Source organism: Chiloscyllium plagiosum, unplaced genomic scaffold, assembly GCF_037043375.1.
Source record: "Chiloscyllium plagiosum isolate Xiang-an unplaced genomic scaffold, Cpla_swu_hap1 HiC_scaffold_10, whole genome shotgun sequence".
In the NCBI taxonomy this organism is placed as follows: domain Eukaryota; kingdom Metazoa; phylum Chordata; class Chondrichthyes; order Orectolobiformes; family Hemiscylliidae; genus Chiloscyllium; species Chiloscyllium plagiosum.
This window is the reverse complement of record NW_028270148.1, coordinates 103355164-103381928: the sequence shown is the minus strand read 5'-3', so window position 1 is coordinate 103381928 and position 26765 is coordinate 103355164. Positions and strand designations below refer to the sequence as shown.

Sequence of the window (26765 nt, the reverse complement as noted above, 5' to 3'; positions counted from 1 at the left end):
GAAGCAATTGCCCACAAAGATCTTTGGCATGGGTTTCAACATTCCCAATGTTAGTTTGAATGATGCAAAAATCAAGAGGATGTCGAGTACAGGTTGTTCTGCTATAACATACATTGCATTAACACGTATTCACTGCAACACGATTGATGAATTGAGGACACTATTTAAAACATGTGTTGGCTGTAACACGATTACATCGCCAACACTTTAAGCGCTGTTTCTAAAGCACGATTTTTCTATAATGCGGGGTTGCACAAGAACACAACCATCATGTCATAGAAGATTCAGCTGTTTTGTAAAGCAGGGTAAGTAGTCAATCACATCAAAGAATTTTTACAAAAACCACAAAATAAAATGCTCAATTCCCTTCACTTCTCAAATTTTACAGAGAATGAAATGAAGCTTGAGGCATACACATCAAAAACTAATATATCATAAATTAACTTTGAAAAATAACTATATTGTGATAACGATTTGTAATACATTATCATTCAGAATTTTGTATCTTAAGTAGAGAGGCATTTTTACATGGAAAATGGGAAAGGAGAAGACTATTCTCTACTTTAAGTCTATTTCTCCATTCAATATGAACGTGGTTGACAATCCAACTTTGTACCCAATTCCCACTTTCCTATCCACCTCTTTCTTGGAAACATTCAATACCTTGGTCTCAACCACTTTTTGTGGCAGAGAATTCCACAGGCTCACCACCTTCTGGGTGAAGGTATTTCTCCTCACCTCAATCCTGCATGGCTTATCCATATCCTTAGACAGCGATGATTAACAATGTAATTAGTGTAAAATGGGCTATTCTTGACAGTTCAGTGATTTCTAAAGATTGTTTTCTGCAGGAACACCTACCATCTAGAAAAGAGTGGGATGGCAAACTGTGCTGTACGTACCCTAAAGAGTTCTAGTTATGAATTGGGATCAATCTGAAAACACTGGGTGATAAACAAGACTGAATTCAGTTCATGCACCTGCATTCATAATGTAGTCAATAGGATTGCTTAGCAGGCTAACGACAAAAGCATATAAATATTTGTAATCTAAATTATTTTATTAGTTTATTAATTGGTAAGTTAAGGAACATATCCCTTTAATTTTGTTTTAAAGCAGAACAGTAATGAGTTCAGGTGCATACAGTCCTTCTGTTACTCTAGAGTTGTAACTGATAGTTTTATTTTTTCTAGTTGCCTAGCAGGGCTGGACATTACCTATTTTGCCAACTTACAGAATATCAAAAATGCATATAACCAAGACCTGCTTAAATGCCACCAAACTGCAAGAAAATCATCCAGTCATTTCAGCGAATTGCTAAAGCAATGTGCCGTTCTAATGGGACTGCTGTCAGCAATAAATTCCAATTATTCATTTAGGTTGGTACGAAATATCCATGCAAAAAGTGTAACAACAACTTGTATTCACAGAATTTAAGACATTGGCATACACACAATTTTTTCACATAGTATGTTTTTGAGTGAATCACAATGCTACCTGTACCTTTTGGGAGTTGTTACTGCTTTCTGCAATCAATAAAGGTCCAAATATTTCTGCAGCCTCATCTGTGGTCAGCACCTGATGTTCCAACATAGAAAGAATGTGCAAGTACCAGCGGTCCCACAATGTGGCAGAGTCAGCAGGCAAATCTAACAATCTGCAGTAACAGAAAAGTTGAAGCACTTAAATTCTAAACAGCTAAGAAACAAATTAGTGTAATGTAAGGGATGGGGAAGGAATGCTTGTGGGAATTTGGCTGGGGAGGGAAGAAACAGGTTTCGAGATTAGATTGCTGGATACAGCAAAGATAACAGATGTTTATGGACACTAATATGCGAGGATAGACAGCTATTGGCAGGCTTGGAAGGAGACAAATGTAAAGTAAGATTAAATTCACAAACCATAATGATAAGTTATCAGGCGGTTGTGGTAAAAATTCAGAGGATGAAAATGGATACAAAAAGGGAAGAAAAAATCCACAAGGGAAAAGTAGTGAACAGAAAAGACAGTGCTCAAGTTATACATACCAGAGACAATTGGGAGATAGCTTGATTACATGGGAGGGGAAAAACAGCAAATGAACTGAACTGGCTAAACATCCCAAATGCAGGTGAATACTCAGTATTTCATTCTGAGTCAGCATAACAGAACAACTTGCTACAGATAGAGATAAGAATATGTGATAATAGCAAAGAAATTGTTTTAATGGGTAACTACTTTCAAATACAAGTTGGGGAAATGGAAGTAGTATAAAATCAGAGGCAAAACATTTAGCATATGACACCCTTCAGGAAATTAGAAGCAGTACTCATTTTGATCTGGCATTTGCAAACAGCTCAGGCATTGTATAGGAAAGGAAGGCATAGTGCCGCAGAGGCATAATGAATATAAACCCAACAGGATCCAAAGCCAAAAATAACTGAACTATATTGAATCATTTGTGCTCTTACTTTCCTTACTTTCCAATCAACAGGGATTGGCTTAGGACTCTGAAAGCAATGAAGGCACAACCAAAGCAATTGGGAAACTTCTGCAAAACAATACATCCTTTCAGCTGCCTGCAACAAGCAAGGTATTGACTTTATCCAACCAGTCCATGCTTAACAAAAGGCACAATAGTGTCCAACATTGGATGAAATTCTGTGAGTGGACAGCCATTTGCTAAATAATCCAGAGTGTGCAAAGAATTACTATTCAGGAGCAACACAAGTGGTGTTTGCCACCGACAGAATGTTTCTACGAAGCCAACAAGATGTTCTGCCCATCATACATATGAGGAATGTGGTGATTGAATTTCAGTGTGGCTGTAAGTTCCAAAGACAAGCATTTGAGTCCGTGGTTAAGAAAGTAAATGTAATGTTGTCATTTATCTCAAGAGGGTTGGAATGAAAAAACAGTGATTTGCTACAGACTTTATAAAGCTCTGGTTAGACCCCCATTTGGAAGACTGTGTCCAGTTTTGGGCCCCACACCTCAGGAAGGACATACTGGCACTGGAGTGTGTCCAGCAGAGGTTCACACAATGATCCCTGGAATGGTATGTCTAACATACGATGAACGGCTGAGGATCCTGGGATTGTATTCATTAGAGTTTAGAAGATTGAGGGGAGATCTAATAGAAACTTAGAAGATAATTTATGGCTTAGAAAGGGTGAACGCTGGGAAAGTCTTTCCAAAAGGCAGGGATACTCGGACCCGTGGGCACAGCCTTAGAATTAGAGAGTTTCAATTTAGAATGGAAATGAGGAGACATTTCTTCAGCCAGAGAGCGGTGGGCCTCTGGAATTCGATGCCACGAAGCGCAGTGGAGGCTGGGATGTTAAATGTCTTCAAGGCAGAGATTGATAAATTTTTTATATCACAAAGAATTAAGGGATATGGGGAGAGTGCAGGTAAGTGGCATTAGCCATGATTGAGTGTTGGAGTGGACTCGATGGGCCGAATGGCCTTATTTCCACTCCTATTTCCTATGGTCTTATTGTATCAAAGAAGCATTTCTTATCAGTTGTTTACAACTAGCAAGGCACTGAACATTGTAAACTGGCTTGTGTTTGCAAATTTCACAACATATTGCGCAACATTAGATTCCATTATTTGCTAAACAGAGAAGTTTCTTTACGCAGAGCATGGAATGCCTGTGGAATTGTCTGCCCCAGAAAGCAGTTGAAGATAAACATTGACTGCTTTCAAGAAGAAGTTAGATACACTGCTTATAGCTAAAGGGATCAAAGAAAATGGGGAGAAAGCAGAGATTGAGCTCTGAACTGAATAATTAACCCTTGATTACAATGAACAGCAGAACAGAATCAAGGTTCGAATGGCCATTCCTGCTCCCATTTTCTACATTCCTAAAATCTCGAGCATGCTAAGGATTGCACTGATAACCAATTTATGTTTGCCATGCATGCTCAAAGTATGGTCCACTAACATGCACGGACAGTTACATTTAGGTATCAACATACAGGGTCCTGCCAATTACAGACAGAAAAAAATATGTACACACACTGCGCTTATTTCAACTCAGCAAAACAGTCCACAGGCATTCTTTGATTCATTCCTCAGACTAATGCCTTGATCAATCAATTAAATGAAACTTGACCTTCTCTTGGGAAATAAGGCAAGGCAAGTGATTGAGGTGTCACTGAGGGAGCACTCTGGGGCCAGTGATCATAATTCTATTAGTTTTAAAATAGTTATGGAAATAGGTAGCCTGATCTAATAATTGAAGTTCTAAATTGGTGGAAGGCCAATTTTGATGGTATTAAGCAAGAACTTTCAAAAGTTGATTGAGGGTGGATATTCGCAAGTAAAGGGACTTATATATTTAAAGGTAGATTCTGGGGAGTACTGCCGAACAAAGAGATCTTGAGGTATAGGTTCGTAGTTCCTTGAAAGTGGAATTGCTGGTAAACAAGTTAGTAAAGATGGCATTTGGTATGATTTCCTTTATTGGTCAGAGCATTGAGTATTGGAGTTGGGAGGTCACGTTGTGGTTGTATAGAACATTAGTGAGTTTTGAGAAGATTTGTAGCTCAGATTGAGGCTCTGGATGTAAGTTTGCTCGCTGAGCAGGAAGGTTCATTTTCACATGTTTCATCACCATACTAGGTACCTTCATCAGTGAGCCTCCAGTGAAGCAGTGGTGTTAGTGACTCGCTTTCTATTTATGTGTTTAGGTTTCCTTGGGTTGGTGGTGTCATTTCCTATGGTGATGTCATTTCCTGTTCTGTTTCTCAGAGGGTGGTAAATGGGGTCCAAGTCGATGTGTTTGTTGATAGAATTCCAGTTGGAATGCCATGCTTCTCGGAATTCTCATCTGTGTCTCTGTTTGACTTGAACCAGGATAGATGTGTTGTCCCAGTCGAAGTGGTGTCTGTATGTAAGGATACGAGTGAGAGTGGGTCATGTCTTTTTGTGGCTAGTTGATGTTCATGAATCCTGGTGGCTAATTTTCTGCTTATTTGTCCAATGCAGTGTTTGTTAAAGTTCTTGCAAGGTACTTTGTAAATGACATTAGTTTTACTTGTTGTCTGTATGGGGTCTTTCAAATTTATTAGCTGCTGTTTTAGTGTGTTGGCGAATTTGTGGGCTACCAAGATGCTAAGAGGTCCGAGTATTCTGACAGTCATTTCCAAGATGTCTTTGATGTAGGGGAGAGTGGCTAGAGTTTCTGGACACGTTTTGTCTGTTGTTGGGGTTTGTTGCTGAGAAATCGGCGGACTGTGTTCATTGGATACCTGTTGTTTTTTAATACATTGTATAGGTGATTTTCCTCTGCTCTTCATAGTTCCTCTGTGCTGCAGTGTTTACTTCCTCTAAATATTTATAAATGTCAACGTGAGCAACATGCTCCCCCTAAAGAATGAATTGGCAAAATCAATGTGTTCAGGACAACCAATATGGAAATCCTGGACAGAATAAGAGTTCAAAGTATCTAAATTCCTAGGTACAGATTGGGTTCAACTGAAACAAAGTTGAGCAAGAATATTTGAGAGGCATTTACAATTACTAGCAGGAAGGTGGCAGAGGACTGGAAATAGACTACTTTATGTAAAGGGGACAAAACAAAGAAAAATGCCTTCAAACTCATGTAAAAAAAGAAATCGTAGAACGGATTGGTTAGTGTAAGCTTGAAGATTATTGACACAATATTGACCTATTCCACTATTACACAGCAATCAGCAAATTCAGAAGGGCATTATTTTTCTGCATTAATCTCCTTGACTTTGTTAAGGAAAAGACAACTGTAACACATTATATAAAAAAAGGAGTTACTAGACTTTCAAAGACGCAAAAAGCCAAAGATCAAACTCAAACCTGAGAGTTTACAAACTCAGATGCAACATTAAAAGTTAATAATAAAAAACACTTCAGCAAACAGGAATATTAGTTTACAAATGCGTAAAGTTAATTTTTAAAAATATAGTCATTAAACCATTCAGCAAAGAAGCTTTAAAAACAAATTTGGTTTCCTGAAGCCATTTACCTATTATTGCTTCCATCAAATGCTTCACACTCTTTATTCAAAATTTCTTCAGACAGCAGACAACCATTTGAAGTACTCTGTGACAACCCCTTCAGCTGGTGAAGAACAACTGCTCCACAGGCATCAAGGTTTTTTCTGCTCACACTGTCTTTCTTATTACAAGTACTGCAAAAGAAGTTTAAAATTAAACTTGACATTGAAAACCCAGAAATGTAATTATTACAGCAAATGCCAGCAACTAATAATTCTGAGACAAAAGTTATAAGAATTGTTAGTTTTTCAACATTGAGGACTTACACCAAAAGAAATCTACATATAATGCAACTTAGGTGCAAAATACCAAGGTAATGCAATTTAGTTGCTACTATTTCTTGATTCCTTTAAATTGCAAAAATATACTTTATTCATAGAAAGAAATCTTTATGTACATTCAGATCTCTTTACTTACAGAGAACAAATTAAGCCTTGATGTTCACCATTCTCTGTATTTACAGTCAACCTCTTGGCATTTAGCTGAGGTGTCAGCAGGGCCCAATTTCTGAATGAATTCCTGTTATTCGTTGGCAGAAAAACCTTACGCGGTGGTCTTTCCCCACTGTGCCTTGGCAGTAACTGCTCCAAGCTTTAGTGCGGTCCTCAGCATGTATTCCTAGATTGTAGCAGATTTAACGCTATACCCATTAATGCTGGTAATTTTAATACCCATTTTAAAGTTTATAAAGTGACCGACATCCATTCACCAATGTTCCTGTCACTGGGGGGACTGTCTGCATCCCTGTGTTGCGGGCGAACTGTTGAACCCTTGCAGGGCTGATGTAGCTGTCCAGTTCTTCCCTGGGGCCATATCCCCAAGCTGGTGTCATCAGGATGAGGACAGGATCAGCAGAGTTCAGCTCTGAGTCTGACAGAGGGACTGTCAGAGGATTGAGGCTTCTAGTTGCCTGGAACTCTGGTGCAGTGGGTACCCTCTGATTCTCACTAGGTGAGGGGCTGGCTTTACCAGTCCCCTCTGGGGGTCCATCGTTTCCTGGTTGGGGGGGGGGTGCTCCCCTTCTCCCCTCTGGTGCTCTGCCTCTTTTTCTGATGATGACCGTCCTTCTGCCCTTCTTTGTCATCAGAGGAGCTGCTGGTGTCGACCTCATGCAGCTGTCTCTTTCAACTTTGCTGTGAGGCCTTGGGCGCCTGACGTATTTTCCTTTTCTTGTTGTATTTCACCGGTATCCACTCCTCCACCTCCTTGGTTTCTTCCTCCTCCATTAACTCAGTCTATTCAGTTGGAGGTTGGGTCAGTTGCTGTGCTTCCATGCTGGCTACTGCTTGTTCCACTCCAACTTGTCCTTCTTTCTGGGTGCTTCTTGTCTCAATTCCCTTGCTGGATGGTGGCACCTTTCTAATCTTTGAGGGCCCACAGCTCACATTGCCACCTCTGAGTGTAAGTGGCGGTAGCCCCCTGCCCCAGATCTTGGGCAATCCTTGTACATGTGGCCTGCTTCCCTGCACTTGTTGCAACTTTTGGACTCCTTGCAGTCCTTGGGCAGGTGACCCTAATGCCAATTCAAGGAAGAGCCCACCTGGAGCTATGGCCTCACACCCCAGGCCAGTGAGGCTGGAACACAGTCAGGGTGACTGTGAAGGTGGAAGAAAACACACTGGTTGATTGGGCCTTTATTGTGAAGAGGATCATACTGGATTGCTGCAGGTTCTATACAGTAGCATGAAGATTCAACAGCAGGTCAGCTCAATCAATGTTCCTCCAACATCCAATCATGATCCAGCAATGATTTCAATAGGTCTGATGACTCACAACTCGACACCCGTTCTGATAAGTTCAGGAAACTTTATTGCGATTCAACTTTGTTACAACTTCAGATCTTCCCAGCAAAAGGTGTACAAAAACAGCTCAAGGTCAAAGAACCTCCACCACGTGTATGTGAGATTGAACATAACATTTTCAAATATAATAATCCTTTCTCCTCTTATGCAATGAAAATACTTTTGTCTGGCATCCTTATGGTCGTCCTTAATATGCAGTGTTACTGTATTACTAAAACTTCTTTCAGCAGAGTATGTAAGTTTGAAATTTACTGAACCACCAAGGAAAACAGCCATATCATTATAAGGTACAGGGTTGAAGCAATTTCCCCACATCTTATATGTCTATGCTTTTCTCTATAACTGTCAAACTTCATAAAAAGATGCACGATGCATGGCTTTAAAGTTCCCTTGTAAAGTCGAAGTCAGTGTAATAATTACATATTCTTCAAACACAGAGTTGCGAATTTGGAATGCAGAATACAAACTTTGCTTACCGATTTTTGAGAAGATTTGTAGCTCAGGTTGATGATAAGTCTGTAAGTGAGCTTGAAGGTTTGTTTTCAAACATTTCGTCACCATACTTGGTAATATCATCAGTGAGAGTCTCTGGTGAACTGCTGGTGGTATGTTCCACCTCTCTCTTTATAGGTCTTGGTTTCTTAAGGTGGGCGATGTCATTTCCAGTTCTCTTTTTCAAGGGAAGGTTGATAGGATCTAAGTCAATGTGTTTATTGATGGAGTATTGGTTAGAATGCCATGACTCTCAGAATTCTCATGCGTGACTTTGTTTCGTCTGTCCTAGGATGTGTGTGTTGTCCCAGTTAAAGTGGTGTCCTTTGTCAGTATGTACGGAAACTAGTGAGAGTGGGTCGTGTCTTTTGGTGGCCAGTTGGTGTTCACATATTCTGGTGGCAAGTTTCCTGCTAGTTTGTCCGATGTAGTGTTTTTTTTTTACATTTCTTGCATAATATCTTGTAAATGACGTGAGTTTTGCTGGTGGTATCTAATGGATCCTTTAGGTTCATTAGTTGCTGTTTAAGTGTGTTGGTAGGTTTGTGGGCTGCCATGATGCCAAGGGGTCTGAGTAGTCTTGAAGTCATTTCTGATATGTCTTTGATGTAAGGTTTGTTTATTTTAATTTGAACCAAAACAAAAATGCTTTTTGATGAACTGTCTACTTGTAACTGTTTCATAATCATTGCCACCTCCATAACTTTTGACAGAACTTATTAGATTACTGACATGTTCTAAATATCAGAGTTTCTACAGAACTGAAATTTAAAAATATTCCCAGCTCCAGTTAATACACATAAAATTTAAATGCCATGACTTTAAAAATAGAAAGATAACAAAATTTATGCAACAGTTTGTACAGTCACAATTTGTAAGCACCAGAAAGAAAACTGGAATGAAAGAACAATTTTGCAGATCTATAATCACCTTGTGATTTCCTGCAGTTTCTCGTTACTTATGGTAGTAGGCTGGTACACCTGTGAATAAGTAGTCACTGTTTCTCTTACACCATCTTCTATCGTTTGAAGTAAGTGAAAAAATCCTTCCAGTGAAAGGCAGCTGCTGCAGGTAACAATGGAAAATCCGTGTTCAGGATTATAATTATACATGTTATGTAATTAAACATTAATACATGGTGGTAAAAGGTAACCTAATATTCTAAAAAAAAACTTAACCTTAAAACTACTTCAAAATGACGAGAACTGCATTTTTGTTAAAATGCACAACAGGGAACCATTTTACGTTTTTATGTTCCTGAGAAATAAGTGCATTATCTGAGAAATCATTCATCTCTTTATTAACAGCTGGTTATGAATCACAAAGTTTGTGACTGTTAGTCTGAAAGGTAAAACATGACACAATGTTGACTGAAGCTTTCAGTTTTTCATATTTTTTATTTTGATCCTCATACCTCAGTTAGCAAGATAAATTATCTATTCCAACATTTCTGCCACTGGTGTTCCTAACTGACTACCAAGATAAATGCTCCTTTTCCCTTTCAATTTGTGGGTAAGCAACCGCTTTAAATCTCCCTCAACTATTCAACTGTAGAATTTTGTGAGAAAGAAGAAAATCATTCAGGCCATTGTGCCCACACTAGATCGTTGAAAGATTTACCCACCCAGCCCCATTTCTATGCCCATTCTTTGTGTTCCATACAAAAAATTATTTTTCAAACACTCGACCACTTTCCTGTTAAAATTATTATAGATTCTGACCCTATCAATTTTTTGGTATAGTATTTCATTTACCAGGAACCCTCTTGGTAAAACAAAATTCCCAGCATTAAAGATAGACAAACTCAAGTGTTTTTGGGCTCTTTAAAGATTAAATTTCATCATTTGAGGGTGGCATGGTGGCTCAGTAGTTAGCACTGCTGCCTCACAACACCAGGCACCCAGGTTTGATTCCATCCTCGGGCGACTGTATGTGCAGAGTTTGCACATTCTCCACCATGTCTGCATGGGTTTGCTCTGGGTACTCCAGTTTCCTCCAATAGTCCAAAGATGTGCAGGTTAGGTGAACCGGCCCTGCTAAATTGCCCATAGTGTTCAGGGATGTGTAAGCTAGGTGCATTAGTCAGAGGAATGGGTCTGGGTTAATTAACCTTCGAAGTGTTGGGCCAATGGCCTGTTACTACACTGTAGGGATTCTATGATTTTATTGCTGGAACAGCACAGCAGGTCAGGCAGCATCCAGGGAACAGGAGATTCGACGTTTCTGAGATCCTGAGGAAGGGCCTGTGCCCGAAACGTCGAATCTCCTGTTCCCTGGATGCTGCCTGACCTTCTGTGCTGTTCCAGCAATAAAGTTTCAACTTTGATCTCCAGCATCTGCAGACCTCACTTTCTCCTTCTATGATTTGCCAAATTGTTACAGCCAATTTACCAAAAGGTATTTAAAAAGAAAATCAAGCAAATAAAATCTTCCTTCTTTGAATGCTTTAAGTGTAATTTAGTAATTATAGCATGCTGGTAATAAAAGAAAAGTATAAAGGTGAGCAAAAAAAAAAGACAATTTATTGAAAAAGGGCACTAAACATTGATTTTAACACTATTCATTACTGCAGTTTTGTTAGGTCATTCAATGGCAGAATGTTTTGTTTAAAAATGCAAACGTACAATGAATAATCTGAATACATATTGAGTCCTGTAAAGCCCTCAAAATGTGCCGTTATCTAACTTTAGCAATAATGAATTAATGAAAACTGAGTCTAAGCAACTATGCTTTTTTCTGGGTGGGTGCATAGATCATCTAAAAAATATATTTTAAGCAGCATTGAAACTAATATCTCTATACTATCAGAAGTACTAGATACATTTCGTAGTGTACATTTTATAGCTAGAAAAGTTAGCATTTCAACTGTTTTTCCTCATTCATGAGGTCAGAGTCACTCACCTGATGTGCTAGAACTACTTGCCTGCAACTAAAGGACAGTTTTCTCATTCAAGTATCCAGTCAGTAATAATAAATTGACAAATTTAGCCCCAACCAAAGCTCAGTGAAGAATGAAACTACTGCTGCCATGGTTTCATATAACAATGATTCATTTAACAATGTACTATTCAGAATTGTACGGAAACAAACCATACTTATTGACTAGCTGCACAGAACTAGAGAGATAAGCATGTGCCCTTAAAATAGTTGCATTCTGCACTTCATTCCCGTCAAGTGTGGACTTAAACGTGGTATAACAAGAATGTCATTTCCTGATGAAGGGCTTATGCCTGAAACTTATGCTCCTCAGATGCTGCCTGACTTGTGCTTTTCCAGCACCACACTCTCAAATCTGATCTCCAGCATCTGAAGTCCTCACTTTCTCCTTGCAAATATTAACAGTTAACAGTAAATAACTTAAATTATTTTAATGAGCAATGTCTACTTGATCGATTGTGACAACATCATCAATATAATCACTAATCACTTGCAATTCTGTCATTTGTGACTTTGTTACTTGCAGGCTAATCAGTAATCTCAGAAATATTTCTTACGTCAAACAGGCAATTACTGTAAAAGTGAACTATGGATAAAGAAAAGGAGAAGATACATGGATTTTAATCATCTTCCTTGTCTAACAGGTATAAAAACTGAACCTTCAATGAAGTAGAGGTGTCAAAGATGGAAAATACATGTTATTTAATTGTAGCATGAGCAATATTACAACTGCCTGTAAGATATATTCATCAACTCATTTCTAAAGGATAATAGAGTATTCCGCACGCCTAGTCACTAAATGATACACCATAATTTACTCATATGCCCTTGAGAAGGTGGTGGTGAACTGCCTCTTTGAATCGCTGCTGTCCACTTGCTGTGGGTTCACCCACAATGCTGGTAGGGAGGGAATTCCAGAATTTTGACCCAACGACTGTGAAGGATTGGCAGCATATTTCCAAGTCAGGGTGGTGAGTGTCTTAGAGGGGAACTTGCAGGTGGTTGTGTTCCCAGGTACCTGCTGTCCTTGTCCTTCTTGATGGCAGTGGTAGACGGTTTGGAATGTGCTAAGGATCTTTGGTGAATTTCTATAGTGCATCTTGTAGATAGTACAAACTGCTGCTACTGAGCGCCGGTGATGGAAGGATTGATTGTTTGTAGGTGTGGTGCCAATCAAGTGGCTTGCTTTGTCCTGGATGGTGTCAAGCTTCTTGAGTGTTGTTAGGGTTGCACCCATGCAGGCAAGTGGGGAGTATTCCATCACACTCCTGACTTGGGCTTTCTGACTGTGGTTATTATTTTATTTTGATTGCATTTACCTGACTAAAAGAAACTCATGTTGAAACGCTGCTTTCTCAATGTTGAAATACCGGAAGATATGATCCTGGGTGAAGACACCACGAGCTACAAGTTCCCCATCAATTTATTCATCATTGTGACTTGTAAATGCATTGCCATTCCTTCAGTGTCACTGGGTCAAAATTCTGGAACTTCCTCTCCAATGGCATTGGTGGTCTACCTACACCAAAATGGACTCCAGTGGTTCAAGAAAGCAGCATATCACCTTCTCCAGGGTAACTAGGTATAGACAATAAATGCTGGCACATGCAGCAATGCCCACGTCCCATGAATGAATTGAAAATAAACAATGCTCAGTGAGATGTCTGTCTGAGAAAAACATCTGCAACCCATTGTGGAGTCTAGCCAACATAGAAGATGTATTGTAATGTGTAGTCAAAACAGGCATACATACACACCAGTTTATATCCTGGTACCCACAAAAATATGAGACTACCACTTGGTATGAAGAAACTTTCAATTGCCAATGATCAGATTTCTGTACTTAGTTGTAAAGGTAAAAGTAAACTGAACCATTGGGCAGCTCTCATTCGACAGAGACAACCAGTAGGGATTTAAGTTGAGGGTCACCACGTGTCAGGTGAGGGGAGAGGTTGAGAAGAAGAATCCTTCATGGTAACCATAGCTGTGCAGGAATCGAACCCATGCTGTTCGTACCACTCTACATTGTAAACCAGCCATCCAGGCAACTGAGCTAATTGATCCCTTAGTAGCAAAAGCACTTTAAAAAACTTTTTTTTAATTGAAAAGCAGCTGAAAAATCTGAAGAACTGCTATATACTCATGTTTAAAGATTATAAAGATGGATTTGATACTGTTTGAACATGTTATAAATACAAATTTACTGGCTAAACATTTACAAACATTATTTAAAGTGCTAATAATAAAAGTGCTAAGTGCATAGCTTCCATCATAACACAGTCTGAATGCTGGGCCCAACTATTTTGTTGTGTATTTCCTTTATAGATTCATGCCACCAAATCCGAAATACAAGGTAACAAATTATCACCCAAATTTACCCAATTTAGAAATTAATAAATGATAGTCAAAAGTTTAAAGAACAAGGACAATACAGTACACGAACAGGCACTTTGATTCTCCAAGCCTGCATCGACACGTTCTGCCATTCCATACTAAAACTGTCTTTATATCCATATCCCTCTATTCCCTTCCTATTCATGTATTCATCCAGGTGCTTCTTGAATGCTGTTATTGTGTCTGCTACCACTTCTTCCTCTGGCAGCACGTTCCAGGGTACTCAGCACCATTTTTGTGAAGAACTTGCATTGCACACCTCTTTTAAGCTTCTCTTCACTCCCTCCCTCCCTGGCGCCTTGAACCTGTCCCCCTAGTAATTGACCTCTCCACCCTGGGAAAAAGCCTCATACTTTCCACCCTATCCATACCATTCACAACCTGATACACCTCTATCAGGATTCACAATCTTTTAAACTTCAATCAAGAGTTTGTTTGAAAAGGCTGACACAACCACAAAATCATAATAGGATAACATAATGACTACAGCTGTTGCAGTTTTTCACCAAAGAAGGATCGTCTAATAAATTTTTTTGAAAACTACTCCCCAGTTGCCACTTTTGGGAAGTGTCCTTTACATATTATCTTCTGCCACATGGAAAGTAATCTTAATCTATTTTCAGAAGAAAAGGTTTAATATTTTTGTCGAGAAAAATCTAATAGAAGATAAGGTTCTTATTGATCAAAGGATCATTCCAGCCGAAACCTGAGACAGTTAATTTAAAATTGTATCAGTTCGTTCAGATATTGAATTCACCTCCTAAGGGTGCTGAACTTCTTGAAGTGGGGGGGGGGGTGTCCAGGAATATCCTCCACTAGTAAACTCAATTTTCATATTACAATATATGTTTTCATATTGTAAGCTCATTATTTTAAAAGATTTTATACTTTACAATGGATAGACTTTATCTTAAAGGAAATACCTTCAGGTTTTCAACATCCAGCCAATTCAGCAGCCTCAAAAGTAGTTTCGAAGCCCGCAAAGTGCAATTACTAGCTTCCCCCTTCCGCACTGAATTGTACTGCCAGACCCATTAAGCTTCTTTCTCCAATGCTAACTGCCTCTGATGCAGTGTTCTGACTTACGATCAACAAATCATGTTGCTAACTTCTGAATTCTGTATTTCTCATCTCCTTTAAGAAAGGAGGATGGGCAAGAGAGGAGGGGGTGTGGCTTTTATGATTAGAGATAGCATTATTGCTGCACTTAGGGACGATATTCTGGGAATACATCCAGGGAAGCTTTTCGAATGAACTGAGAAATAAGAAAGGGATGATCACCTTAATGGGATATTATAGACCCCCTAATAGTCAACAGGAAATTGAGAAACAAATTTATAAGGAGACCTCTGTCAGAATAATAGGGTGGTTATGGTAGAGAATTTTAACTTTCCAAATGTAGACTAGGGCTGCCATAGTGTTAAGGGTTTAGATGGAGAGGAATTTGTTATGTGTGTACAAGAACATTTTCTGATTCAGTATGTGTATGTACCTACTCTTGACCTACTCTTAGAAAATAAGGCAGAGCAGGTAGGGACTGAGGTGTTAGGGGGGAGCACATTGGAGCCAGCAACCATAATTCTATTAGTTTTAAAATAGTGATGGAAAAGGATAGACTGGATCTCAAAGTTGAAGTTCTAAATTGGAGGAAGGGCAATTTTGACAGTATTAGGCAAGAACTTTCAAAAGCTCATTGAGGGCAGATGTTTGTAGGTAAAGGGACAGCTGGAAAATGGGAAGCCTTCAAAAATGAGATAACGAGAGTCCAGAGACAGTATATTCCTGTTCGGGTGAAAGGAAAGGATGTTAGGTGTAGGGAATGCTGGATGACGAGAGAAATTGAAGTTTTGGTTAAGAAAAAGAAGGAAGCATATGTCAGGTAGAGACAGCAGAGAGTGAATCCTTAGAAGAGTATAAAGGCAGTAGGAGTATACTTAAGAGGGAAATCAGGAGGGCAAAAAGGGGACATGAGATAGCTTTGGCAAGAAGGGTTAAGGATAACCCGAATAGATTTTATAAATACATTAAGGTCAAAAGGGACAAAAGGGCAAGGCAGCCTGTGTCTGGAGCCACAGGAGATGGGGGGAGATACTAAATGGTATTTTGCTTGTGTTTACTGTAGAGAAGAACATGGAAGATATAGAATGTGCAGAAACAGATGGTGACATCTTTAAAAATGTCCAAATTACACAGCAGGAGGTGCTGGATATCCCCAGGACCTGATCAGGTATACCATAGAATGCTGTGGAAAGCTAGGGAAGTGATTGCTGGGCTCCTTGCTGAGCTACTTGTATCATCGATAAGCACAGGTGAGGTGCTGGAAGCCTGGAGGGTGACTAACATGGTGCCACTATCTAAGAAAGGTGATAAAGAAAAGCCAGGGAACTATAGACTGGTGAGCCTGACATCGGTTGTGGGCAAGTTGTCGGAGGGAATCCTGAAGGACAGAACTTACACGTATTTGGAAAGGCAAGGACTGATTGGGGATAGTCAGCATGGCTTTGTGCACGAGAAACCATGTCTCATGAACTTCACTGAGTTTTTTTGAAGAAGTAACAAAGAGGATTGATGAGGGCAGAGCTGTGGACGTGATCTATATGGACTCCAGTAAGGCGGTCGACAAGTTTCCTCATGGTAGAGTGGTTAGCAAAGTTAGATCCCATGGAATACAGGGAGAACTTGCCACTTGGATACAGAACTGGCTTGAAGGTAGAAGACAGAAGGTGGTGGTGGACGGTTGCTTTTCAGACTGCAGGCCTGTGACCAGTGATGTGCCACAAGGATCAGTGCTGGGTCCACTGCTTTTTGTCATTTATATAAATGAACTGGATGTGAACATAGGACGTATAGTTAGTAAGTTTGCAGATGAATCCAAAATTGGAGGTGTAGTGGACAGCAAAGAAGATTACCTCAGAGTACAACGGGATCTTAATTAGGTGGACCAATGTGCTGAGGAGTGGCAGATAGAGTTTAATTTAGATAAATTTGAGGTGCTTCATTTTGGAAAAGCAAATCAGGGCAGGACTTTTCCACTTAATGGTAAGGTCCTGGGGTGTGTTGCTGAACAGAGAGACCTTGGAGTGCAGGTTAATAGTCCCTTGGAAGTAGAGTTGCAGGTAGAAAGGATAGTGAAGATGGTGTTTGGTATGCTTTCCTTTATTGGTCAGAGCATTGAATACAGGAGTTGGGAGGTCATATTGTGGCTGTACAGGACATTGGTTAGGCCACTTTTGGCACAGTGTGTCAATCCTATCCGAAGGATGTTGCGAAACTTGCAAGGATTCAGAAAAGATTTACAAGGATGTTGCCAGGGTTGAAGGATTTGAGCTATAGGGAAAGGCTGAATAGGCTGGAGCCGTTTTCAGTGGAGTGTCAGAGGCTGAGGGGTGACCTTATAGAGGTTTATAAAATCATGAGGTATGGATAGTATAAATAGATAAGGTCTTTTTCCTGGGGTGGGGGCGTCCACAACTAGACGGCATGGGTTTAAGGTGAGAGGGGAAAATTTAAAAGGGACCTCTTCTTCATGCAGAGGGTGGTGCATGTATGGAATGAGCTGCCAGAGGAAGTGGTGGAGACTGATTCAATTACAACATTTAAAAGGCATCTGGATGGGTATATGAATAGGATGGTTTAGAGGGGTATAGGTCAAGTGCTGGCAAATGGGACTCAATTAATTTAGGATATCTGGTTGGCATGGGTGAGTTGGATTGTAGGGTCTGGTTTCCGTGCTGTACATCTCTATGACTCTAAATGCTGCAACTGCTCTTCTCATGAGTTTCCTCCCTACTGCAAGCTTTTCTGCTTACAGTTCTCATTTTCACCCCTAGAAACACAGCTGCGCCCTCCAACGTGCTATCTGGCACGTTGGAGGGCGCAGCTTCCTAGGTCTTCCAGGCTCCTCTCTTTCAGCTTTTCTCTATAGCTTTTCGTCAGTTTTCATATCCATTCCATCACCCACATTGCTGCTTCTCCGTAATGTTTTGTTTCAAAGCACCAACTTTGCGTAACAAACAATGCTGTGCATCAGGCTACAACTCTTGCCCATAGTGCACTATGCTGTCTATTATAATCCACAATAAAGATTACATTAAAAATAAAATAAAATTAAAACAATTTCATGTCGCTAACTATGTAAGTTAAAAATGTTATCAAATTGAAAGAAAGAGACATAATGCTGCAAAGGTTAGTCGTCACTTAGAAAATTGAAAAAATTTTAGAAACCAGAAAACTGTGACTTAAAAAAAGGACAAATTGGAGTACGAGAGAAAACAAGCAAGAAATATAAAAACAGACAGTAAAAGCTTTTACAAGGAAAAAGCAATCAAATAAAGTCATTAAAGTAAGCATTAGTCCAATAGAAGACAAATAACATTTCAAGAATAGTGGAAATACAGGAAACTAAAACTATCAAAATCACTGAAGAAAAAATACTGGGCAAACTAATGGGACGAAAGGCTGACAAGTCCCCTGGATTTCATGGCACCTTGGGATATTAAAAATAGGTAGATGTAGAGAAGTGGATATTTTGGTTTCAATCTTCCAAAATTCCCGAGATGCTTGGAAGATGCCAACAGATTGGAACAGCAACTCATATTTCTTATGTACTCCCCTCAAAGATGTTCCATTGTACTGTTTCGCCGTGTTTCTTGTATTCTACACCTCTACTTACAAACCCAAGGATCCAACAAGCCTTCTTAAAACTGTTTCAACTTGCTTGGCCACCTTCAGAGAACTATGCATGTGATGCCCAAGGTCCCTCTGCTTTGGTACTCTCCTCAAAGTTGTACTTTACAGCCAGTACTGTCTCTTAATGTTTCTTATACTAAAATGCATTACCCTTACATTTGTCTACATTAAAAGTCATCAACCAGATGTTTCCCCATTTGGCTAACTTGTCAATGTCCATTTGAAGTCGCTCAGCATCATCCTCAAAATTCACTATTCTCCCTCGCTTAGAATCACCTGTAAATTTAGAGATTTTTCCCTCAACACCCATCTCAAATTTGTTTATCAAAATCAAAAGAAGCAAAGAGTCCCAACACTGATTCCTGAGGAACATTACTTCTAAATCGCCTCCAATCTGAGAAATGCCCATCTACCGTTTCCTACCTTTAGCCAACTTCTAACCCATGCTACCAAGGACCCATCAATCCCAAACATTTCTAATTTGCTAACCAACCAGCCACGTGGCACCACATCAAGTGCTTTCTGAAAGTCCAAGAATACAACCTCCACAGCACTACCTTCATTCACTGACTATGTCACCTCGTCAAAGAACTCAAACAAATTTGTCAGGCATAAATGCTCTTGACAAAGCCATGGTGACTATCAAATATTAACTTATTTTTCTCTAATTGTATATTAACCATATCCCATATTATGGCCTCCATCAGTTTTCCCACTGTTGATATCAAGCTGAAGGCCTATAGTCTTCTGGGTTCTTCTTTGCCCCTTTCTCAAACAACAATGTCACATTTGCAATCCTCCAGTTCCCTCAAGACTAATTCTGTACTCAGAGGGGCCTGGAAAATTTCTGCCAATGGCTCCGCAACTTGCTCCTTTACCTCTCCCCAACTCTGAGATTCCCCACTTGGCTTGTCTCATTTCCAAGGACCAGATATAGCACAGTTCCCCCTCTGGTAGGAAATATTTTGTTCCAGAATGTTCTCCTACACACATTGCATTTCTCTGCTTCTGTACTCTCACTCTACTTTTTTTCCCCCAATGTACCAAAGGATAATTGAAATTACCAACTGCCACAACCAGATTTCCATAATCTACCTACAAATGATCTCTTCAACTTCCTCCCCACTATTTGGAGGTCTGTAGGAAAAACCCTCACAAGGTCACCACTCCCTTCCTATTTTTCATCCAACCATATAAGTATTAATTCAGGAACTGTATCTCATTCAAGAGTAATGATCCTATCATTGATGAAGACTGCTACACCACCTCCTTTTTTTACCTACCCTTGTTTCTACCAAAAGCTGTATAACTTGGAATGTTAAGTATCCAGTCCTCTTCCGAGCTTGAGCCATGTTTCTATCAATAATATGTGATCATACACGCCGCCAAAGCAATTTCTGCTTGTAGTTCCCAATTTTGTTCACAATATCCCATACATTTACATACGTACAATTTAACCCTGCCATTTTCTTTCTTACACATCGGAAGGTTACAATTTTGTTGTTCATTGCCAGCAATCAAGCCTTCCCTCACTTCTTTTTCCCCATTCCCCATCTTCTCACATTTTCCCTCTAGCTGGTACTTTCAATACTGGGCCCATTAGTCAAGCCACCCCGCTGCCTTAAAACTTTGAATCCACCTTAACTGTATTAATTCTCTGTCACCCAGAAGATCAGTTCCATTTCTGCTCAGGTGAAGCCCATCTCTTCTGGATAACTTTTTTTCTTTCCCAAAAGTGATCCCAATATCGCAAAAATCTAAACTTCTCCCTTCTGCACCATCCCTCAAGCTATGCATTTACCTTACTGATCTGCCTTTGTCTAAATGGGGACGTTCATGGCTCAAGTAGTATTTCTGAGATAACTATTCTTGAGGGCCTGCGTTTCAACCTATGCCCTAATTCCTGAAACGGATCCTGCAAGACCACCAGACTATACCTCCCTATGTCATTGTCCATATTGATAAAAGTTTTTAAATTTGCACATGCCCCTGAACAATGACTGTCTGTGGTAAAAGTAAGAGGATGGCACTTATAAAAAAAAATCGTTTTCACTCTGGCAATAAGGCACATCACAAATATGCATCTACATATATACATATATTAGAATCCAAATTATGTTCCACTTTGATTGAACAGTAATACTCAGTCTAGCAAACTACAGTTACAATGATCAGGATACTTACATGAGTAATTTTAATTGTTTGACCATTTGCCAAATATGAAAGACTCATTTTGTAATTTATAAGTACTGAAGTCACATTTGTTTTTACAGAGCTTTCCTTAAAAATGTAACTACCTGTGAGATAAATCAACAATATTCAAAACTTCTCTATTTTAGTATTTCAAAGTAATTAGTATAAATTACGGCATTAAAATTTTTATTAAGTAGTATGCTTTATGACTATCATCTCTAAGCACAATACTTGACCACTGTTACTTTAATATGACAGTGTCATTCATTTTAAAATGCATTGTAATAAAAGGTCCATTTCTGGATTTTAAAAAAAGATGGTGTTCTAGCAAATTTTAATTCATTCTTTTTTAAATGCTAAATATTTAGTATGTTAGATCATCGTAAAATATCCTAGACGCCTTCACTCATTCATGTTTAAAAGCATATCCTTCCCCCACAGTGGTAAAATCTGGGTGGTCCACACTGGAGGCAATTGTGTGTAACAAATGAAACAGCAGCATGAAAACAGAATGGCAACAAGAGCAAGTAAAAAGAGAAACCAATATAAAGAAAAAAACAGAATTTATGACAATCTGTAATGGGCTGAGGGTTAGAGGTCAGGAAACAAGGGATCCTTCTCTTCATCAGGTTGCTTCCTGGTAACATCCTGATTAAGCTGACAGCTTGAATTATATCTGTTACATTCTGCCGTAGACAATCCATCTGTGCTAAGTCCTCTTCAATGCTGCTGAAGAAGCTTGGGCAAAAGCTTGTTCTTTCTTCCTTTACCATGAGGCTCAAAACAGTCATCTCTCTTCTATACTCTTTATTTGTCAGTGCTCTTCAAAGAGACCTTTAACAAACTGAATGTGCTGTGTGCATCAAGCCTGTAGTATTGTTCGTCACTCAAATGGAGCTAGAACTACACCCCTGGTCTGTCTCTATCTCTCAGATTTAGCTTAATTGTTGGATTGTCATCAAATTATTTCTGGTCCTTGGCATCAAGCCTAACTCTGGCTCAGTTACACAAAAAACATGCTGGAGATTGAACCTTTCAAGTGATATATTTAGATTCTGTTGCCATGGTGCACTAGGGTCTGAAACCCGACAGAACCATTTGACAGACTACAATGAAGCAGCTTGAAGCAAGTAATTGTGAGGAAAACGAGAACATTAGGGCTGTTTTAACTTTACTTTCACAATCATCGATGCCTAATGAACGATATATGGCATAACATTCACAGTAGACTGGAAGTGACATGATTAATTGACAAACATTTTGACATTAACTCTCCATATCTTTTATGAAATTAACCAATTTGCAATATTTCCTTGGTTAATATATCACAATGAACTGGCATAGTTAACTAGAATTACAGTGGAGTCTGTAATTATATATGTGATGGAGCAGTTAAATTATTACCAACTCAACTTAAATAATTTAAAATTGTCTAGACAAATACATGAGGAAAAATTAAATGTGAACCATTCATTTAACTCAAATCTGGAGGTCATTGGATTTGTCATCATTTGGGAATTGGAATTTAAAACACAAAGTGATCAGCTATGATTTTATTGAAGGATGGAACAGGCTTGAATGGCTGTTTCTAACTTATCTGCCTGTTCGTACGTTTATACGTTTGCAATGTCATTATAGAGCACATGATTTTTGGCATTTAAATAACCAATATTTCAAAGGAAGCAGCTATAAGTTAGTTGGCCTTTTTAAGGTACCATTGTTCAGTTATAATAAATTAACTCAAAGTGTGGAATCAGAAGAGGGAAGTCAGGCGAAGCAACTTTTGGCAATAAGTGGGCACAGCAAGGAAATTTCAAGAAAATTTTCCTCAAAAGATAAAGCTCATATTTCTGTTTACTGTACAAATTAGGGGATTGCAAATTACAGTCCTAACAAATGGGTTTCGTGGGAATACAATATTGAGTCCTTCCACAGGCCCAAAGTAGAACTCATGTCAGCTTGCAGATTAATGTGTGCTTCCAAATTCTGTTAAAGTTAAAAATCACAACACCAGGTTATAATGCAACAGGTTTATTTGGAAGCACTATAACCTGGTGTTATGTGATTTTTAACTTTGCCCACCCCAGTCCAACACCTGCACCTCCAAGTCATTCCAAATTCTGATCAAAGTATAATTTCCTGGATTAGTTGGAAAACTAGCCCATGCATCTCCCCTCGATTTAGGGCAGAAAGGCAGATTATTTGCTGCTTTTCCATAAAATATGCTCAGATAAAGCAGGGTAAGGTTTAATAGTTTTGATTCATTCTTCACTAATGAAGTCAACCATTAAAGTTCTCTTTATAAATGTCTTTGCAAGTGATGCAAAAATGGCAGCACTCTATGTAGGGAAATTCACAGCTGGGAATTAGAAGTTCCTTTCTGGAACTGACCATAACCTGTCTCCAACTGACCTCACTCATACAGATAATTATCACATCTTACTGCTGCAGAACAGAAATACTTTGCACTGTATCAACTTTCAGGTTATGTTTATAATCCTATTGAGAACTCCAAGTTATTTCACACTTACAAAAAGACTGCACTATCACTTTTGCCAATATGAGTAATTCAACCTAGTCTAGTACTAATACATTCATACCACTAGGGTTTAGTTTTGATCTAGGCCCTACTGCTCAAATAGTTGATATTATTGTCAGTAAGATTTAATCAAGACAATTTGGAAGAGGCAGAGGAGGAACTTTAAAAATGTCACGGTTTATGTTCTGAATCACTTACCAATGACTTACGTTGAAATGTGTGTCTGTGAACATCATGCAAGGATGGGACTGTATTCTTACATCTCTATCCATGTTTATATACACTTTTCAATATGTCATTTTTATTTAAAAAAAGATTTAAAAAAAGACTTACCAGACTGAGGAACATATTGAAAAATCAACTAATTAATATACCAATTAAACATGCTAGTTCATTCATATGCACTGCCCAGAAATAAGCACCTACAGGTTAATCAGTCATGCTTCTTCTACTCCTCACTCTCTCCCTCTTTTATTAGAATTTTCAGAAGATGGCCCAGCATCTTAGTAGTGGATCTGTCAGTCTGCTCTGTAAGGTGAGTATATGTAAGACACCATGTATGTTTCTGTTTTTGGAACTGTAAATTGAAATGGAAGTTGGAATAGTATATTCTTACAAGGTGAACTCTGGAAAATGAAATTCAGTGAGCCACATAATATATATACAGGGATTGGGAAGGCCACTTCTCTGGTAGATACTCCTGATCACAGGAAGAAAAACTAGTTACATCACATAAACGTGTTAAAGCCATACCATTGTAGGGAGGAAGCTGAGATTAAACAAATGTGTCAGACAGTAAGAACAATGAAGGATGACGGGGACAGTAAGAATGAGGTAGAAGAAGAAGCTGATAGTTCAAGAACCAAATTTCCTCCAAATCAACTAGCCAAGACTGAAATACTGGGACAGTTAGGTGATATATTTGCTTATCAAGAGGGAAGACAGCAAACAAATCTCGCAAGATTACATAAGAAATTCAAGGAAATCTGTAGAGATGCATTGCGTTAGCCAGGCATAATGGGGATGTAGGAAAATAAGACCCAATTAAACAATATCTTTAATGATTAAGCCTTGAAAAACATACTCAAGCAGAGATGATGATTCAAGAAATGCAATAAAATCGCATGACTGAAACAAAAGAAGCAGTTGCAACTCACTAGTGAGATTAGTTCCTAAACTGGATTAGTTGATTACATTCTGCATTGATTATGGAGATGTCAATGCAATAATGAAAACAGATTTATAACCAATTCTTCAGTTAGAGGATTTGGAAGAATCAGCTAACTAATATGCCCATTAAACATGTTAGCTCATTCACAAGCACAACCCAGCAATATGCATCTACGAGTAAATCAGTTATGTTTCTTTTACTTTTTACTCTCTACCTCTTTCATAAAAATTTTCAGATTTGGCAGCGCTCCATTTCTTTCTGAGATTGATCTACTGAGGGGTACTCGCAAATACAATTAACATCAAAAGGATATTTCAGCCTTTGTACAGCAAGGGTTATATCAAATGTTGAGTGACACCATGTGAGTTGAAAACTGCCCCAATCACATTCCAAAGGGTTATGAATCAAGTTGGAATTAAAGTGACTAAGTTTGTATTTTATTTAGACATCCTATTACACAGTAACACCTGGGAAGAACATACAATGTATCTGGGAGATCTGTTTAAGCAATTGCAGGTAGCTTGCTTAGTAATAAATCTCGCCAAGAATGAATTTGTAAAAGTTAGGGTAACTTACCTAGGATATATTGCAGAGAAAGGGCAAATAGAAAACGTCTTTCTCCTGGAGGTGGGAATTAAAGAGCATTGGTTTAAGGTGAGAGGGAAAAAGTTTGAAAAAGACCTGAGAGCAAACATTTTCACGCAGAGGGTGGTACATGTATAGAACGAGCTGGCAGAGCAAGTGTGGAGAGGGGTACAAGCATAACATTTCAAAGGCATTTGGATGGTTACATGAATAGGAAGGGTTTAAAGGAACATGGACCAAATGCTGGCAAATGGGACTATGGCAGACTGGGATGCCTGGTCGATGCAAATGAGTTTAACAGAAGGGACTGTTTCCATGCTGTTTGACTCAATGAGTCTATAACTTCTGTTCGCAAAACTAAATAGGAAATCATTAGATTTTTGGGAATACAAAAGTTATTTTGGAAATTTGTGTCTAATGTCAGCACAACAGCTGATTCTTTAAAACCGATTTATTACAAAAACAGACAAAGGTCTAATGGTCAGCTGAGTGCCAAGGATCGATGGCATGGACAGCAAAGTGTCAAGAAACTGAAGGCAATCCAATTAATTGTTCATGTTAGTCAACTTGACTTTAGGAAACCCTTTCAAGTGGCAATTCTTGCCAGTGACTTTAAGGTAGGTGCAGTCTTGATGCAAGATGATACATTGGGATTACAGAAGCCAGTTGGTTACTTTTGTAAGAAACTGAACTTATATCAGAAGAAGTATTTTACAGAGGAAAGGAGACTGGGATTATTATTGGCTCTTCAACATTTTGAAGTTGATGTCTTCCAGGGTTGCAAAGAAACACTAACCTACACTGCCCATAATCTGCTAGCTTTTGCAAAAACAAATTTAAGACTCAAAATACAAGACAGAATCAATAAGCTCCATTGGAACAAGCAATGAATGTTAAAATTGTTCACATTGCTGGAATAGATAATGCATAGGCAGAAATCATTATCAAAAATGTGATTGTTCTGAAATAATTTAAGCATTTGGGATAAGAAAATGCCAAGAAATTTTTAAAGTCCTGCGTAAGGAATAAGAGTGAACGAATGTTTATTTCCCATGACATTTTGTATGTGTATTATTTTTCTCTGGTGTTGAAACGTACTTAAAATAGTTTCTCATCTCTTTATGGATGAAGGTAGTTAAGAGACCAAATATTTTTCTTTTTGGGATGATACAGTGAAATGGAAATTGGACTGTTATAAAATAGAAATATCAGGAGAATTCTGTATCTTGAAAAACTAGCACTGCTTATTTTTGAGCTGTGCAATACAATGTTGCTTTGTGAAAGGGTGAAGGAAAAATTTAGAACTGAGTGGCACCAAGAATCTTTTGAGTTAAGGAAGTTCGCCTAATGACAGCCCTCCAACCTGCTGAGTTGCAAAATGTTAAATAGTAAAAGTATTAAGGCAGAAGTGACAACTTTCTGGAGCCAGCAAACTGAAAGTATCCATCTATCTCTCTCTCCCCCCAAATGAGAAAAAAATTAGAAAATAAAGCTCAAAAGAAAGAATTCTAACAAGAAAAGACTTCTTCCCACACCAAACTGCCTTGTGACCTCTCGGTGAGATTGCCAATTTATTGTTCAATTACTTTTTAGATTAGAGATTAGATTCCCTGTTTCAATATTTACATATTTGGCAAAATAATAAAGCAGCTATTTACCATTACAGATGTTTGACAGAAATTGATTCTGTTGATTGCCAGAGCACAGGAATACTCAGAAAATTTGTTGCGAAGTTTCAGTAAGAAAGTCACTTTTACCACAGCCTAATGAAATGATAGCAAACCCAATGTAACAATTTCAACAGCAGACACTGGTAGCCAATTTTCGTTCATTAATCTAAAATTGATATTTGACGATACTATATAGCAATACTCCACTTCAGGTCAACTTTGCTTTCTCTTCAAACTTTACATTGAATCAGAAAATATTATAGCATGGGAACAGAC

General features: G+C 38.7%; 1 protein-coding gene across 5 annotated transcripts in view; it reads right to left on the bottom strand.

Moving 5' to 3' along the window:
- The window catches only part of kiz (kizuna centrosomal protein), a 188737-nt gene that overhangs the window by 72004 nt on the left and 89968 nt on the right, over positions 1-26765 (bottom strand). For all 5 annotated transcript variants that reach the window (XM_087991617.1, XM_087991614.1, XM_043696535.2 and 2 more), the window contains 3 exons: positions 9242-9376; positions 5987-6151; positions 1504-1657 (listed from right to left, as the gene is read on the bottom strand). In XM_087991617.1, the coding sequence (XP_087847743.1) occupies positions 1504-1657; positions 5987-6151; positions 9242-9376 (454 nt within the window). The remainder of the gene's footprint in view (positions 1-1503; positions 1658-5986; positions 6152-9241; positions 9377-26765) is intronic.